The 14,856-nt window shown below is 41.7% G+C and overlaps 2 protein-coding genes across 3 annotated transcripts; both read left to right on the forward strand.

The window, feature by feature from the left end:
- Nucleotides 1–1,577: 1,577 nt before the first annotated feature.
- Nucleotides 1,578–5,878, forward strand: acmsd (aminocarboxymuconate semialdehyde decarboxylase; the record flags this gene model as incomplete). Its single annotated transcript, XM_083908678.1, has 10 exons — nt 1,578–1,634; nt 2,584–2,628; nt 3,030–3,126; nt 3,219–3,268; nt 3,981–4,217; nt 4,356–4,449; nt 4,690–4,785; nt 4,891–5,063; nt 5,594–5,692; nt 5,801–5,878. The coding sequence occupies 10 exons, from the start codon at nt 1,578–1,580 to the stop codon at nt 5,876–5,878; spliced, it is 1,026 nt and encodes a 341-aa protein (XP_083764804.1).
- Nucleotides 5,879–6,638: 760 nt separating this feature from the next.
- On the forward strand, nt 6,639–14,403 carry ccnt2a (cyclin T2a; the record flags this gene model as incomplete). 2 transcript variants are annotated; one of them, XM_083908492.1, is made up of 10 exons in its annotated part: nt 6,639–6,796; nt 7,384–7,465; nt 7,577–7,705; nt 7,996–8,056; nt 8,493–8,555; nt 9,072–9,117; nt 10,828–10,991; nt 11,134–11,204; nt 11,323–12,619; nt 12,769–14,403. In XM_083908492.1, the coding sequence occupies 10 exons, from the start codon at nt 6,639–6,641 to the stop codon at nt 12,837–12,839; spliced, it is 2,142 nt and encodes a 713-aa protein (XP_083764618.1). In that variant the 3' UTR covers nt 12,840–14,403. The 2 variants fall into 2 exon arrangements, with proteins under 2 accessions (XP_083764618.1, XP_083764617.1); XM_083908491.1 differs by having other exon boundaries at nt 11,323–14,403.
- Nucleotides 14,404–14,856: the final 453 nt, after the last annotated feature.

A 14,856-nucleotide genomic window follows, 5' to 3' on the forward strand; every position in this document is an offset into this window, starting at 1 on the left:
TTAAATATCCTGATAATAACTTATCGTGGTGTCTCTAGAGATTCCCACCCCGATCTTACACTTACACAGGGTTCCAAAAGGGTTCCTTCTACAAGGGCTGAGGTTCTACCTGGAACCATTTGCTTCTGAAAAACCCTTTCTGGAATAGGGTTCTTGGTGGAACCCTCCAAATGAGGACAAGCTGAAGAACCTTATATGGTTCTACTAAGCACTTTTATTTCTAAGAGAGTACTAATAAGAATCACAATCAGCTTTATTGACCATACAAGGAACCTGATGACAGTTTTTGGTGCCTGAAGCAAGAAAGCAACCGATGAAGGTCATGAAGCAGATGGAGCCACACGCTGTATAAAGCAAAAATAAAGAAATAAAATACTAGCTGTACTTTCTACTGATGTTTCACTACTGTATTTTGCTCAGTTTATGCGTCCACACACAGTGTCCTCGCTGAGCTTATTCTTCTTTCAATACTCAAGACTGCTTTATTTGTCCTGAAGGAAATTTGTCATGGACACAAAGGCTGCCACATACAGTACCGCCGAGCCAATGTGGTCCGGATGGGAGCAGCTGGTAGTGGGAGTGAAAGACATGTTGGAAGAAAGCTGCCTGCATCCTGCCTTTACGCTCACTGACTTCATTGCACCAGGGGGCGCCAGGTTACAGGACTGTGGACAGTCGAGAGGAGATAACCATTTCACTGATATATCAGACATGTTGGAAACCTATTGGAGGTCATTGATCTTCAGCATTGGCCACCATACTATAACTACACTTTCAAAAGTATCTAAGACGAAACAAACCGAGATTAGCTTTTTATGGCAAAGCAGGAAATGCAGCAGAGCGAGTCACAAGTATTTAAAGGTGCATTATGTAATAAATCTAAAGCAACTGGCCGTAAAATCCTCCTAATATGTCACAGAGACTCAGGAATAATGTTCATATAACAAACTGAACTCACCAACAACAACAGTACAGCCAAAATATTTGCATAAAAAAAAAAAATTATTTTATGTTTTGAAATCATGTTTTGGCATGTGGCGCCACCTACCGCCGTCTACCAATCATTGCAGTCTGTAGAGTCTCAGCTGCCGAGCAACCACAGGTTGCCAGTTACGTCAGAAAACGAAACCTAAAAGACCTCGATATTTTGAATTTGAATGTAGTAACCGTTTTTGGCCACATTCTTACATATGGCACCTTTAATACTTGAACCAACATACACATCCTGTTTGAGTTACAATAACCAGTGATCACTACTGTGTAATTATGCAGACTAAATGAAAACATCACGCTAAAAAGGGGGAAACCGCAGTGAATATCGCTCCATCTGTAAATCCATTTATTAAAAATGCAAATTATGACAGCACAAAGTCACTACCCAGTCAGACTGTTGACAACTCACTGCTTGTTTAATAGAGTAGGTAATAAATGACAAGGCTGTCCCCACAGTCATTCACCTGCCAGCTATTGGCCACAAGCTGAAGGCGACACAGGGATTTAGTTGTTTCGCGTTCATTCATTGCAAGACGTCTCCTGCAGCACAAGCTGGGAAGTTTTCCCCGAGTTTTATCGCAAGGATGAAGGTTGATATCCATAATCACATTTTACCAAAGGAGTGGCCCGATCTGAAGCAGGTAGGCACTCTTTTTTTTTTTACAGCCCTAATGTTGAGCCTTGAGTACACACAATTTATGGGCTGGATCTAATTTTGTGCAGTTCAGTGGGTTGGAAAAAACCCACCTTTGCTTGCTGCTTTCCTGTCTTGTGCAGAGGTCTTTTTTTTAATTCAGCACTAAAATAAAATAGACATTTCCCACTGCGCTGCCAGCGAGGAGTCCGCGAGCACACATAAGTCACTGTTCTCTATGGCTGGTTAAACTTTAATCAATAGGTGGCACTGGCCTTACCTTATCAGATCCTGCTCTTATGTCTCTGTCACAGTGGAGGCTTGGCTTTAGCTAATGATTTCCCAGATTTAGAGCTGGACAGGACACATGGCTGCATCTATTTCTTTTACCCGTCCTTCTAGTTTTAGATAACATGTGTAACACAGCCAATAGTATAGTATAATTCACAGCAAATACAGTATAGAGCGTTTACATACACCCACTATTCTTTAAGGGTCAATAATGACACGTTATCTGGTAAAAATCATGTCGTATGAAGTTCTAATAAAACTTGGTAGGAAGTCATATCTTGTGTTTTTGTGAGAGCATAAAGTTAAACTTCTGATTAACTTATTTCACTCTAACCCTGCACTTAAAGGGTGCAACACCAACTTTTGCATTCTGTAAAGCTGAAGTATCTCTATAGCTGTCCATCCATTTCGTTAAGTACACAACATGATCTGATCTGCAGGAATATGAAATGGGCCTTTACTGGCTGTATTGCTCAAGTCGATCATTCGTGGCTTCGTCTGTATGCAGAAGAGTCTGGAACTTCAGATTGGATTCACTCTTGAGTTATTTGCGGGCAGTGCATTGGTGTGGGTACATTAAACCCTTGTAGAAAGAATAACACGTGTTGTTTAGATAAGGATTTCACATTAAAAATTAAATATGTGCAATGTTGCATGCGTTTCAGAGATATGGATACGACGGGTTTGTCCAACTTCAACATCACTGCAAGGTGAGTCAGTGTGCAAATATGCAGATATACCGTGTTGTTTCTGTGCATGTGTACAAAGGGCACTGGTAGAGTGTACTGTGTACTATACGCAGTGAGTGCACACAGCAGCTTCTTCCCTCGCCGCACAACCCCACCCTCTGGACCCGTCACGCTGCTCCGTACGAGCAGCTGCAGAACTCAGCGTGGTGCCACCGCATCAGCAAAGAGATTCACTTCAAACACAGCAGCCACACACCAGCACACTAAGCACTCTGATAGATGTGAGACTGGATGCAACTCTTGCCGATACAAGCTAAATCTGCCGTCTGCTGCCATCATGTGGTTGAATTTGGAACGGTTACCAAATCCAAAAAAAAACACACACTCAAAAGCCATAAACGCTCTCTACGTTTGTGTTCCAGGGTGAAGCAAACATGATGAAGGATGGGAATCTGTTCCGGGTGATTCAAGAAAACTGCTGGGACGCAAACGCACGCATACAAGACATGGACCAACACGGTAGACTGAAGAAAAACACAAACAAACAAACAAGTGCCATGACTTTTCATCCGATTTGTGGCTAAAATTAAGTTTCCCTTGCTCATATTCAGGTGTGACAGTTCAAGCGCTTTCTACCGTTCCTGTGATGTTCAGTTACTGGGTGAGTCGAAGCATATTAGGTCAAAAACGTAGCAGCTATGGTGTTATGAATAAGTAATGTGTGCTTAAAGTTGCTTTTAAGTAAATACTTAAAGGTGCATTATGTAACAAATCTAAAGCAACTGGCCATAAAATCCTCCTAATATGTCACAGAGACTCAGGAATAATGTTCATATAACAAACTGAACTCACCAACAACAACAGTACAGACAAAATATTTGCATTAAAAATATATATTTTGCAGTCTGCAAATCATGTTTATGTTTTGAAATCATATTTTGGCATGTGGCGCCACCTACCGCCGTCTACCAATCATTGCAGTCAGTAGAGTCTCAGCTGCCGAGCGACCACGGGTTGCCAGTTACGTCAGAAAACGAAACCTAAAAGACCTCGGTATTTTGAATGTAGTAACCGTTTTTGGATAAAATAGGTGGTAAATGACTCTATAATCCAACAGTTATATGTTGGTGGTTCATGAAGTGACATAGGGAGGGGAATGTTAAAGTGGATTCTAGGAAATGCAGTACTAAGAAGAAGAATGGCAGCAAAGGAGGTTAATTAAGTCAAAAGCTGACATCATTGATAGCAGCTTTAAAGCTCTAGCATGCAACTACCTTGTAGGAAGGTTTATTGGCAGATATCACATGGAGTAAAATGCATTTCAACCGCCACGGCTACATTTCCCAGGAATAATGTCATTCCTTTGGTTGCAGGCCAAACCTCACGACACACTGGATCTCAGCATCATTTTAAACGACAATTTGGCCGAGACGGTGCGCAGCCACCCCAAAAGGTTTGTGGGCCTTGGAACGCTGCCCATGCAAGCTCCTGACTTGGCTGTGCTGGAGATGAGGCGCTGTGTAAAAGAGCTGGGCTTCCCTGGGGTGCAGATCGGCTCTCATATCAACAACTGGGACCTCAATGCCTCCGAACTCTACCCTTTCTATGCTGTGAGACAATCCGTACTGTAATATATGGTTGCATTTAGCGACATGCTTAAAGCTGATTACAGACAACAGCCGCTTTCTGTAGCGTTTCTCCGTCCTGGAGAAATTCTAATCTTGCACTGTGTACTGTTCTCTCTACAGGAAGCTGAGGAGCTGGGCTGCTCCATATTTGTTCACCCATGGGACATGCAGACAGATGGGAGGATGGCTAAGTATTGGCTGCCCTGGCTGGTGGGTAAGGAAGATGGAGGAGCAGCACAAGTGGAAAATCTATACTCTATATTACCTGTAGTGTAAGATTGTCTTGCAATGAGTGAGAAACCACTGAAATAGAGCCATGCCTTGTTAGAGTATTTCTGTCCTGCAGCAATAACATCATATCTATGTTAAATGATGCCATATAACAATGACAAGACATTTAACTATAATGTGCAAAGAAGACATGTATTTTTTTTTGGTCTTTCCCATCACAAAGGCATGCCCTCTGAGACAACCATGGCTATTTGCTCGATGATATTTGGAGGCATCTTCGAGAGATTCCCTAAACTGAAAGTCTGCTTTGCTCATGGAGGTACAGAGGAGACCTGCCGTACATTAAAGCTGTAATAGAAGAATATAAGCTCTTGGATTTTGTTTGATAACGAAAAAAATTTTTTTGTGTTCATTGTGATTACAGGTGGCTCTTTCCCATTCACCGTTGGCAGAATTGAACACGGACACGCGGTCCGCCCCGACCTGTGCGCGGTTGACAACGCGATCAGTCCGCGGAAATACCTTGGGTCTTTCTACACAGATTCGCTAGTCCACGATCCCACTTCCCTCAAGCTGCTTGTAGATGTTATTGGCAAAGTGAGCTTTATTACTTCACTTGTGGTCAGAGTTCTACAAAATAGACCGACTACCAGATAAATAAAAGTCTTAAAAATGCCCTAAAGGTGCACGCTGAATCTCAGCAGAGATTGTCTGAAGGTGCAGTTTATATATATATATATATGAATACAAATTTTCTCTAGAGATTCTCCTAACTGTAGTCAAATCTGCAGATGTCAGAGTGAAGCCTGTGTGAGAACACAGCTCTGAACGATCCATAGGGAGTGAATGGGTACATCATACCAGAGTCAGATGTTAAAGTCAGACTCCATCCCCTCTCTCACATAGATCCTCTAGAGATGTTCTTCCTAGTGTGAATTTGTCTCACCCAACATTTAATCGGCACACACTGGAGAATGTCCACACCCAATTCCCCAGACAACTTGGTATTCTTTACAGTGATTCTACTCGTGACAGTTACTATTCCTGGCAGAAAAAAAAATGTATGCGTTTCATACGGTAATCATATTTTAAGTTCACATGTTATAGCCTATGCATTCCTCTTTCAGAATAAAGTAATGCTGGGAACAGATTATCCGTTCCCACTGGGAGAGCTTCAGCCTGGATCACTGATTCAATCCATGGATGAGTTTGATGAAACGTTAAAGGTAATAATAGTTTGTATTAAGTCTCCTTCACAAAGACATAATCCTGCTAGTGTTCAATTGTACATTGTTCAATATAAACTAATGTGTATTGCTTTCTTTCTTTTGCAGGACAAATTGCTTGCTGAAAACGCACTGGAATTCTTGGGACTGAAACGGGAACAATTTGAGCATAAAATAAAGATCTAAAATACACCCAGTGATTTTGTGCAATGTCTTCATTTATAGATATGCATATGGCACAGAGACATACAATATAAGTGGCAATGTTTTGTTTTTAAAAGCAACACTACTTCTTCTAATAATAATTTCCAGCAGCTTGTTCACTGAGGTGTAGGTGTAATGCTGCCCTCCACAGTTCAAAGTTCTTAATTACAATTTGTCTCATCCTCTAATTTTTAAAAACTGCTGTACACCAAGAGGAGCGATGGTGTCCTCCATCCTCAGCAACAGCATCATTTAATTATTGGTAAACGTGGTTTCACTGTAGAAAATATGCCTCAATGAAAGCAGATTTTTAATGACTTATTTTAAGTTGTTTTTTTAACTGAACTCAGCCATTATTTTACAGGTCCAATAGCCTTTTAATAAATTCTTACTAATTCTTACATACTGGCCTATTTTATACCCTCATGAATACACAATAGTGACATTTCTCTGTCACTTATATTGTTGTGTGGTTCCATCACACACTTCATGTAAATTACTTTCTCTTCTGTTCATTCTTACCACAGTGATTGACTGAACAATGTTGGTCAAATGTAAAAATTAATGATTCGTTAACCACAGTGAAGTGTATAACTGTACAAAATGTGGTTACGATAATAACAAACGTGAACATTATGCACAGAGTAGATTAGCACGAAGGCCCCTACCGTCGACAAAGCGGCGGTTTCCTGTGCCACCGTGACGTCACACCCGCTTTGCAGATGCCCATCGTAGGGGAGCAATGGCGGCCTGCCGGGGATCCTCGTCCAAGTGGTTCTTCACCCGGGAGCAGCTCGAAAGCACGCCGTCTCGCCGATGCGGAGTCGAGCCAGACCGGGAGCTCTCCTACAGACAGCAGGCGGCGAATCTGATCCAAGACATGGGCCAGAGACTCAATGTGTATCCTTTGTAAACAAACTTGGTCCTCGGCTAGGCTTGGAAGTTGACATGGCGCTAACGGTTGAAGCGGGCCCGCTAATGTGAGCTCGTTTTAAACACACCGCTGCGGTTTTTCCACTTGTTGGTTGTGATACTGTTTAGTGTCAATGCGGAACCTCTGTGTCGTAATTTGACGTTTTGCTCTGGGCAAGTGCACCACGTTAGCTAGCTAGCTGGCTAGAAAGGCCATTAGCCGTTTGCAGCTGTTGCTAACCACGTTTCAGCTAAAGCAGCTCCAGGCTTTTCAACCCAACCCAACACGGCACCAGTCACCAAATAGTAACGCTCCCAATTAAGCCACATAAAGTAGCGTTTTCTTGTGTTTACTATTTTTATATTCCTGTAGCGCCAATACAGTTAGCACAACGCTAAGACCGCCTCATTGCCGTGGCTCTGGTTCAGTTGCTAACTTTGCTCTGACCGTCATTGCCCCTGTGGCAGGGGGCTCTTATATAGCCAAAGTGATTAGCGTCTTCGTGCAGGAAAATCGCAAATATTCACTGATTAAATCAAGTATTGACCACAATTGTCCTTAACTCACCTTCTAGCTCCCAACTAACAATAAACACAGCCATTGTTTACATGCATAGGTTTTATATGCACCACTCTTTCACCAAATTCCATAGAAATGTAAGTATGCAGTTATGTAACCTGCGACCTGCTATCAGTTTAAGGCATCAGTGGTGTCGTTCTTCTGCTAGTTTGGCTATGGATTATAATGACGTGATGCTTTGTGCACAGATAATATCTCCAACCACGTTATTCCTGGCTGCTAAAGTGGAAGAGCAACCCCGGAAACTCGAGCATGTGATCAAAGTGGCACATGCTTGCTTAAATCCTCAAGAACCACCTCTAGACACTAAGAGTAACGTAAGTTTGGGAACTTTGGGAACATTTTTGTATGGTATATCTATCTTTCCAGTTCTCAGTGGTCAAGGTTTGTGTGTGTACCGTGTAACTGGCTGTGATACATCCTCTTGCTCTGCATAAAGAGCCTTATTTCTTTTGGTCCTATGGCCTGTTGTTGGTGTGTAACAAACACCTCCACATACACAAAAGCCTCTCTGCTTGGAGTTGTGTCCACCTGACATCAGATGTTAGAGGGATAGATTAATAGACTCATTACAATTGTGTTGTAATGACTGTCTATCAAACTTCAGGCATACCTCCAGCAAGCTCAAGAGCTGGTGATACTTGAATCCATAGTGCTGCAGACCCTGGGTAAGTAGTGGTGACTGGAGTGGATGACGTGTGAGAGAGAGAGCTCTTTTGTTTTTCATGGTCATTATCATCTTTGGCTTTATTATTATTATCGATAAGAGAGTAGTGCTCTTGATAAGTCTTGATTTTTTTTTTTAAATCTATCACAGCCTGTTCAGATTTACCAGTTACTGTAATATGTATTTTGTCGAAATGTGTATTTCCAGTAAGGTGACATGTCATTCTTTTGGTGTTAACGTTCGTCACGGGCGGTGGTATGGATTGGAATCACACTTTATTGGCCACAAATCTTAAATTTTTCAAATTTAACACACAGATCCCTTACAGGAATCTGAGTTGACGTTTTCAATTTCCAAATGAACGCCAGTTGTCAAAATGACATGTCACCTCCCAACAGTGTTTGTGTTAATCTCACCTGTCATGTATTTTGTTCCAGGCTTTGAAATTACTATTGATCACCCACACACTGATGTGGTGAAATGTTCCCAGCTAGTGAGAGGTAGAGGCTTCCTTCTTTGCTCTTTGTGCCCTCTGGTCTTGTTTGTCCCACCTCAAATAAGGGTGGGGAGGGGGGAGACTTGGTTACATGACCACAAGCCTTGCTCTGTTTGATGACCCCCCCTTTTTTTTTTTTAAACACATAATTGATAACAACAATCGACACTTATTGGGCGAAGTCCGAGACTGAATTTTTGAATATTTTCGTTTAGTTTAGCCATTTCTGTTCCAAGGATGGACAGCAGGTAATTCATTCTTAACAAATAACAATAATTACATGAATGAATTACATTACTGCTTTGAACGCCACTATTCAGTCATTTGTCTTCCATTTTTTGCTTGGTGCGATTTGTCAAAGTGAATATTTGTGAATTGATTGAATGCTTTCAAAATGTTGTTTCAGTCTTGGTCTTTGCGTAAAAAGTGCAATGAAAATGTATTAAAAATTGTCCTAATGATAAGAAAGAAATGCTCATTCTTTTTTTTATCTGTCTGTTTTTCTCTTTGTCTCTCACAGCAAGCAAGGATCTGGCACAGACTTCCTATTTCATGGCTACCAACAGGTTGTTATCCTGCCCCTCCTTTGTTGCACTTTGACTGCACACCATAGCTTCCTGTAATGCAGGGTACCCTTTCGGTGTCCAACGGGCCCTACTTGCGCTGGCGGTTGTTGGGACGCTTGCCCCCACCACCTAAGCTCCACTCCTTCATTTAAAGGACACAGGACAGGTGGTTTGGGTGGCTCGTAGTGTTACCGGCCCCAGTCGCAGTGCGGTGTATTGTACAAGGGACCACGTGTTGGCACAGATGGGTTGAATGCAAGATGTGAAGTGTAGTGGTGCGCTTGAACCCCACATGTTTGTTCGGTTGCGAAAAAGTGCATAATTCTAAAAGAGAAAGACACTTTGGTAGCCTGAATAGCAGCTAAAGATTTCACGATGTAAACATTTCTCATAGAGGTCCTTCCGGTAAGTACCACAAATGAATTTTATACATTTTTTTTATCTTTGCAATTATTTATTTGAAAATGTATAATCAGATATTTTTTAACTTTTGCAGGATACACTTGTCTTACTTCTTGATCTAGAACACACTTTTCTACATGTAGTAAATGTTTAAGATGTGTTGAGTACCATATGTTTTAGTGGAAAAAGGGGGTACTTTAAGTATTTGCATTAATGTTTTTAACATAGCACTTTCATTTGAAGAGTGAAACCTGTTTGAAAACATACAGATTGTTCTCAATTAAGACTTTGCTCTTAAAGAAAATGATGAATACAATCATGAAGATTGATATCTTTTAATGTCTGAACTGCAACTCGAGTCTCATTGCACAAGGTTGCATTCAGCTTCTACCAAATTGATTTAAAATGCTGCCCTGTGATTTTGATGCTCATACTATTGAAGCTATCTATAACACGAAGCAGTTGAAAGTCTTTTATGACACTGTCAGTTTAACCATAAAACACAAGTTAAATAACTGATCTTTTCTTTATTTTGTGAGATTAAAATGTTTAGCAGCTAGTCTATATTTTAGAACTCAGTATTTTAATGGTAACTCCTAACCTGTTCTATTATGCTCTATATGCCTTATTTTTTATTTTTGTTTTTTCCATTGCTGTTGAACTGTGCCACTCAATTTTGATTATTTTTATGCCCCCAAATCAGAGCTCAGTTCTTCCTTTTTTTTTATTTTTCCAGAATATACTTGTGTATCCCCTAACTTAGCCAAACTGATGTAGTTGCTGCAGTAAATTGTAGTTGCTTGTAGATGGAGCAACCCTTTTTTATCCTTCTTTAACACAGTCAAAAGAAATAAATGTTAGTTAACTGTAAAATTATATGCAACTGTCACATGGGCGGCCTCAAGGCTCAGTCCACTTCACAATGGGCAGACTACATCTAGCTACATTTGGCCATCCACTCACTTCCCTCATGATTAACACTTTTAAACCAGTTTAGTTCCTTGAAACAAGTTGATGTCTTGCGATAAAGTCCAGAATTATGTCCTGCTATATTACATGAACTTGTATTGTTATGCCTATAGTGATGTTACATTATAGGACCAAGTCTAATGTAACACAATCAAATGATGGCCTTTTGCATCCAGTGCCACCAGTAAATTAAACCTGTCTGCTCCCTCTTGTCTTTTTGTCTCTTTTCTCCACATATGGGACCAATTGTGACCACACCTGGCCTGAACCAATTCACTTCCATTCATATACTCTAAATTACACACACTCATCACTCACACACACACACACACTACACAGTCTACACCTGACAACCTTCTGCCTCCAGCACAAGCCCACGGTCATCTCTTGTGTTTGCATCCACCTGGCATGCAAATGGTCCAACTGGGAGATCCCAGTTTCCACTGATGGGAAACACTGGTGGGAATATGTGGACACCTCGGTCACTCTTGAACTGCTGGATGGTGAGATGGGTTACATGTTTTCTCTCCCTGATGTATTAAAATTAGATTAAGTGTGTAAATATGATGAGGCAGCAGCATTTTGTCACTTTATCTGCAGTTTTTGAAAGTGTTCAATAACAATGTTTATATCTTGTATTTACAGAGTTGACCCACGAGTTTCTGCAGATTTTGGAGAAGACCCCCAGCCGATTAAAGAGGATACGTAACTGGAGGGTACAACATATTTTTGTATATTTAATGCGCTCTTTTATAGCACCCTTGATCCAAAATGCACTTCTGAAAATGGTTAAAACACATCGAAACAATCAAATCTCTCTCACTGCCCTCCTAGGCAACGCAAGCTGCCAAAAAGCCGAAGGGTGACGGCAGCCAGTTGATGGACAACTCTTTTCCTGGGCCTTCCATTCTCCAAGACCTTGATCCCACTCTCCCTGGGGTCTCCTCCAACTCAAGTTTTTCCAAAACCGGCACCACCTTCACCATGTCCATGCCTGGCCAGTCCAGAGATGCAACCCTGAATCTGGACACCATGGCTGGCATATACAATCCTGCTAGCCACAGTGAATGGCCCCTGGGCAAACAGAGCCAATCAGGCTACATTTCCACCTGTATAAAACAGGAACCCCTCAGCATCCTGCAAGATCACGCACTGTCTTTGCAGACCTCCGCCTCCTCTTTGCTTCAAAACCCACCCACATTCAGGACTGAGAAAATGGCAGACTTCCACCCTATCAAACAGGAACAGAAGGGAGCTGTTGCGGGTGGAATGAATAAGCATCAACCACCACCTCAGTCTGCATACGCCCCATCAGCTCAGCCTTCTCCTGCTCAGAGGCTGTCACTGGACAAATACAGAGAGAAACATGCTGTTGAAATGTCTGCCTCAGGGCCGAAGCGCCGTCAGGAGCAGCATGGAGGAGCAGTGGACTGTGATGTGAGGGGAGAAATGTCTTCCTCTTCTACCTATGCACCATCCTCAGTGAGCCAAGTAGACCATAGAAAACATTTGCAGCCCAACCAACTGTCCTTTGGTGGGGCTGGCACCACTACTGTTTCCCCAGTGAAAATCAAAGTCCCTTCTTCCTCAAGTTCACTGCAAGACAGAAGTCATCACAGCGACAAACGGGACAAAAGCATGCCTAAACTTCGCCTGGCTCTACCCGGGGGCTCACAGCTGGACAGAGGTGGTCAACTCGGCAAAGACGAGCTTAAGATGAAGATAAAAGTTTCATCATCAGAGTGCCACAGCTCTTCAGATGAAGGCATGGCGACCAACAACAACAACAAGAGTAAAAGTTCAAGCGTGCTTGTCGGTAAAGAGAAACACAGAGGAGCCGAACACCACCTCCATCGCCACCACAAGCACACTCATCCTCACACGCACAGTGGCAATGGGCGAGGTGGCCCTGAGAGCCAAGGTGGAGGGGGAGGCCTTCTACGGGGCACCCCAGGATTGGTCAACATGGAGGGTATGATGCATGCACATCCCGGATCCACTGCTTTGTCTTCATCCACGTCGCGCAAGAGGCCATACCCAGAGGTCGGCCACAACCACCACCACCCTCCCTCATCCTCAACCACCTGCTCCAAAGTGAGCAAAACCTCCAAGGGTGGCACTGGTGCTGCAGGTATTTCATCTTTTTCTTCCTCCTCGTTTCCCCCTTGCTCCTCTCCTGTTCTGCAGTGTATCTCATCTGGCTTGCAGCTCTTTGGCTAATCTCCCTCCCCTCTGTCCTCTTTTTTTTCTTTTTCTTTTTTCCCCTCCTGTCACACCCAGGTGGGCTGCGGACCTCTCAGCAGTACCCTCCTAGTGAATCGCCACATGAAGTGGGTGAGCAGAGACACTGAGTCCACCACTCTGCGGCTATGGCCGGCACATGGATATGGCTTCAAACTACCCACAGTTGAGACTCTGAGAACTACACCCACCCCTTCTTTTCAAGTGCCCTAGGAAAACGACGTAATCTAATGATGAAGCGTTTGTTGCAAGGCAGAGAACATCTCTCCAAAAACAGCATTTATGAGAGAGGAGAATGGGAAAAAAAAAGAATTATGCTTCCCGACTGACACATCTCTGAGCTGTGATGCTCAGTCCTGTTTTTCTGTTAGTGTGTTAAATTGCTGCTCGGTTCTCTTTCCTCCTCAAATGGGTCTAGGAATGTGCAATGTGTGAATGTGAGGGTTTCCATCAGGAGAACCCCCTATGGGCAAACAAAAGTATTGCAAGTACTGTAAGTAATTTAAATGAATCACTTTTCTGCAGTTGTATCAGAATGGGAGGAAGCCAGCGGCCAACTGGAGATGATTTCAAGTTTTGTTTGCTGGCATTCCATTTAGTACTATTGATGGATGCATATTTTTTTTAGGTGTAAAATTCATCTCCTTAATTACTTTCTTGTCTTGATTTCTTTTTCTAGTTAAGGACTGTGCGTATGATTTGCATGTTTCAATCTTCAAAGGGATTAAAAAGGAGAGCACTTACTGTTTACAGGAAGTGAGAGATAAATGTACATACGTTTTTTGTATGTTTAATGAAAAAAAAAAAAATCTATACCGTGACTACTCAGGTTTGGAGCTGCTTGTAAGTATAACAAGAATAGTATGATACCTATAAAAGACTTATTTTGTTGATCTACTGTTTGGGCATCATCGTGTGAAAGATTCCAGCATTCCAGTAGTGTGTGTACTTCTTATAGCCTTCCTGCAGGGGGTGCTGCACTGTGCTTTTCCCATCACAGGAAATATCAGTTGCACTCGCCAACACGGGCACATTCAAACACACTGCTACATCACATTTGAGTGATGCTATTTGTACCAAAAATTATTTTTTTGGACCTTTTAATTAGACCGCAAGATGGATGCCAAAGGTTTTGCCTAAAAAAAAAAAAAAAAAAGGAACAACAGTAGTTTTGCCATTAAAGTTTACATAATCTTTTTATTTTGAAGTGCACCAGACTTAATTTCATGATGTGAAGCTGTAGCCCTTTAGATGTCATCCCATATGAGGGATACATGTATTATTCAGTCAGCCTTTTTGCGACTATTGAGGAGGAGGAAAAAACAAACACTTGTTGATTATTTCCATTCCAGCAACAGCTATGAATACAGTGACTATTTGGCCACGTGCAAGAACACCAAAACTCAAGCACCTTTTATAGTGTGGATGGTGCTTTTTTTTGCAGGTGTCTTCAGCCAATCATTTAGGCTTATATTTACAGCAATGTATCTGTTAGGACAGGTCTGAAAATCTTGTTTTATACATTATTATATTACATATACAAGTGTTGACCCAGTTACCTCCATTTCTGACTCGGACACTCCTCTATCTCAACATAATAATGCAAGTATAGATCGACATACATACTACGACTGAGGCTGGAGTGTTTGTACCTTTATTAGGAATTGTACAGTTGTACACTCTTTACATTCTTTTTGGTTTTTTTTCCTTTCAGTGTTGCAAATAAAAGTTGCTGTCATCCTGACACAGTATAAAATATGGTTGATGCTGTTATTTTGTTACACAGACGATCAGAAACTATTTTGTTGATTTGAATATGAAGACATGTAGTAGCTTATAGTAAATGCAGGTTCCTTTAAGCAGTTTTATACAGATTGCTCATTAACTTTTCAAAGGAAAGCTAACGGGAAGTGGTCGTAAACGAGATTAAATGAGAATCTAAACATTTTTGAACAGAAACTTGGACTGACGTAAGATTGGCACATTTCTTATTGTTGCTGTATAAAAATCTATCAAAAGCATGAGATCTATCTTACATTTCACAGATTTTATTAATATACTAAGTGCTGCTTGTGTTACAATTCAGTGAGTATAATGTACAAATACATGTTTTCCTCAGCATGGAGG

This window comes from Microchirus variegatus, assembly GCF_963457635.1.
Source record: "Microchirus variegatus genome assembly, chromosome: 22".
Taxonomy (NCBI): Eukaryota; Metazoa; Chordata; class Actinopteri; order Pleuronectiformes; family Soleidae; genus Microchirus; species Microchirus variegatus.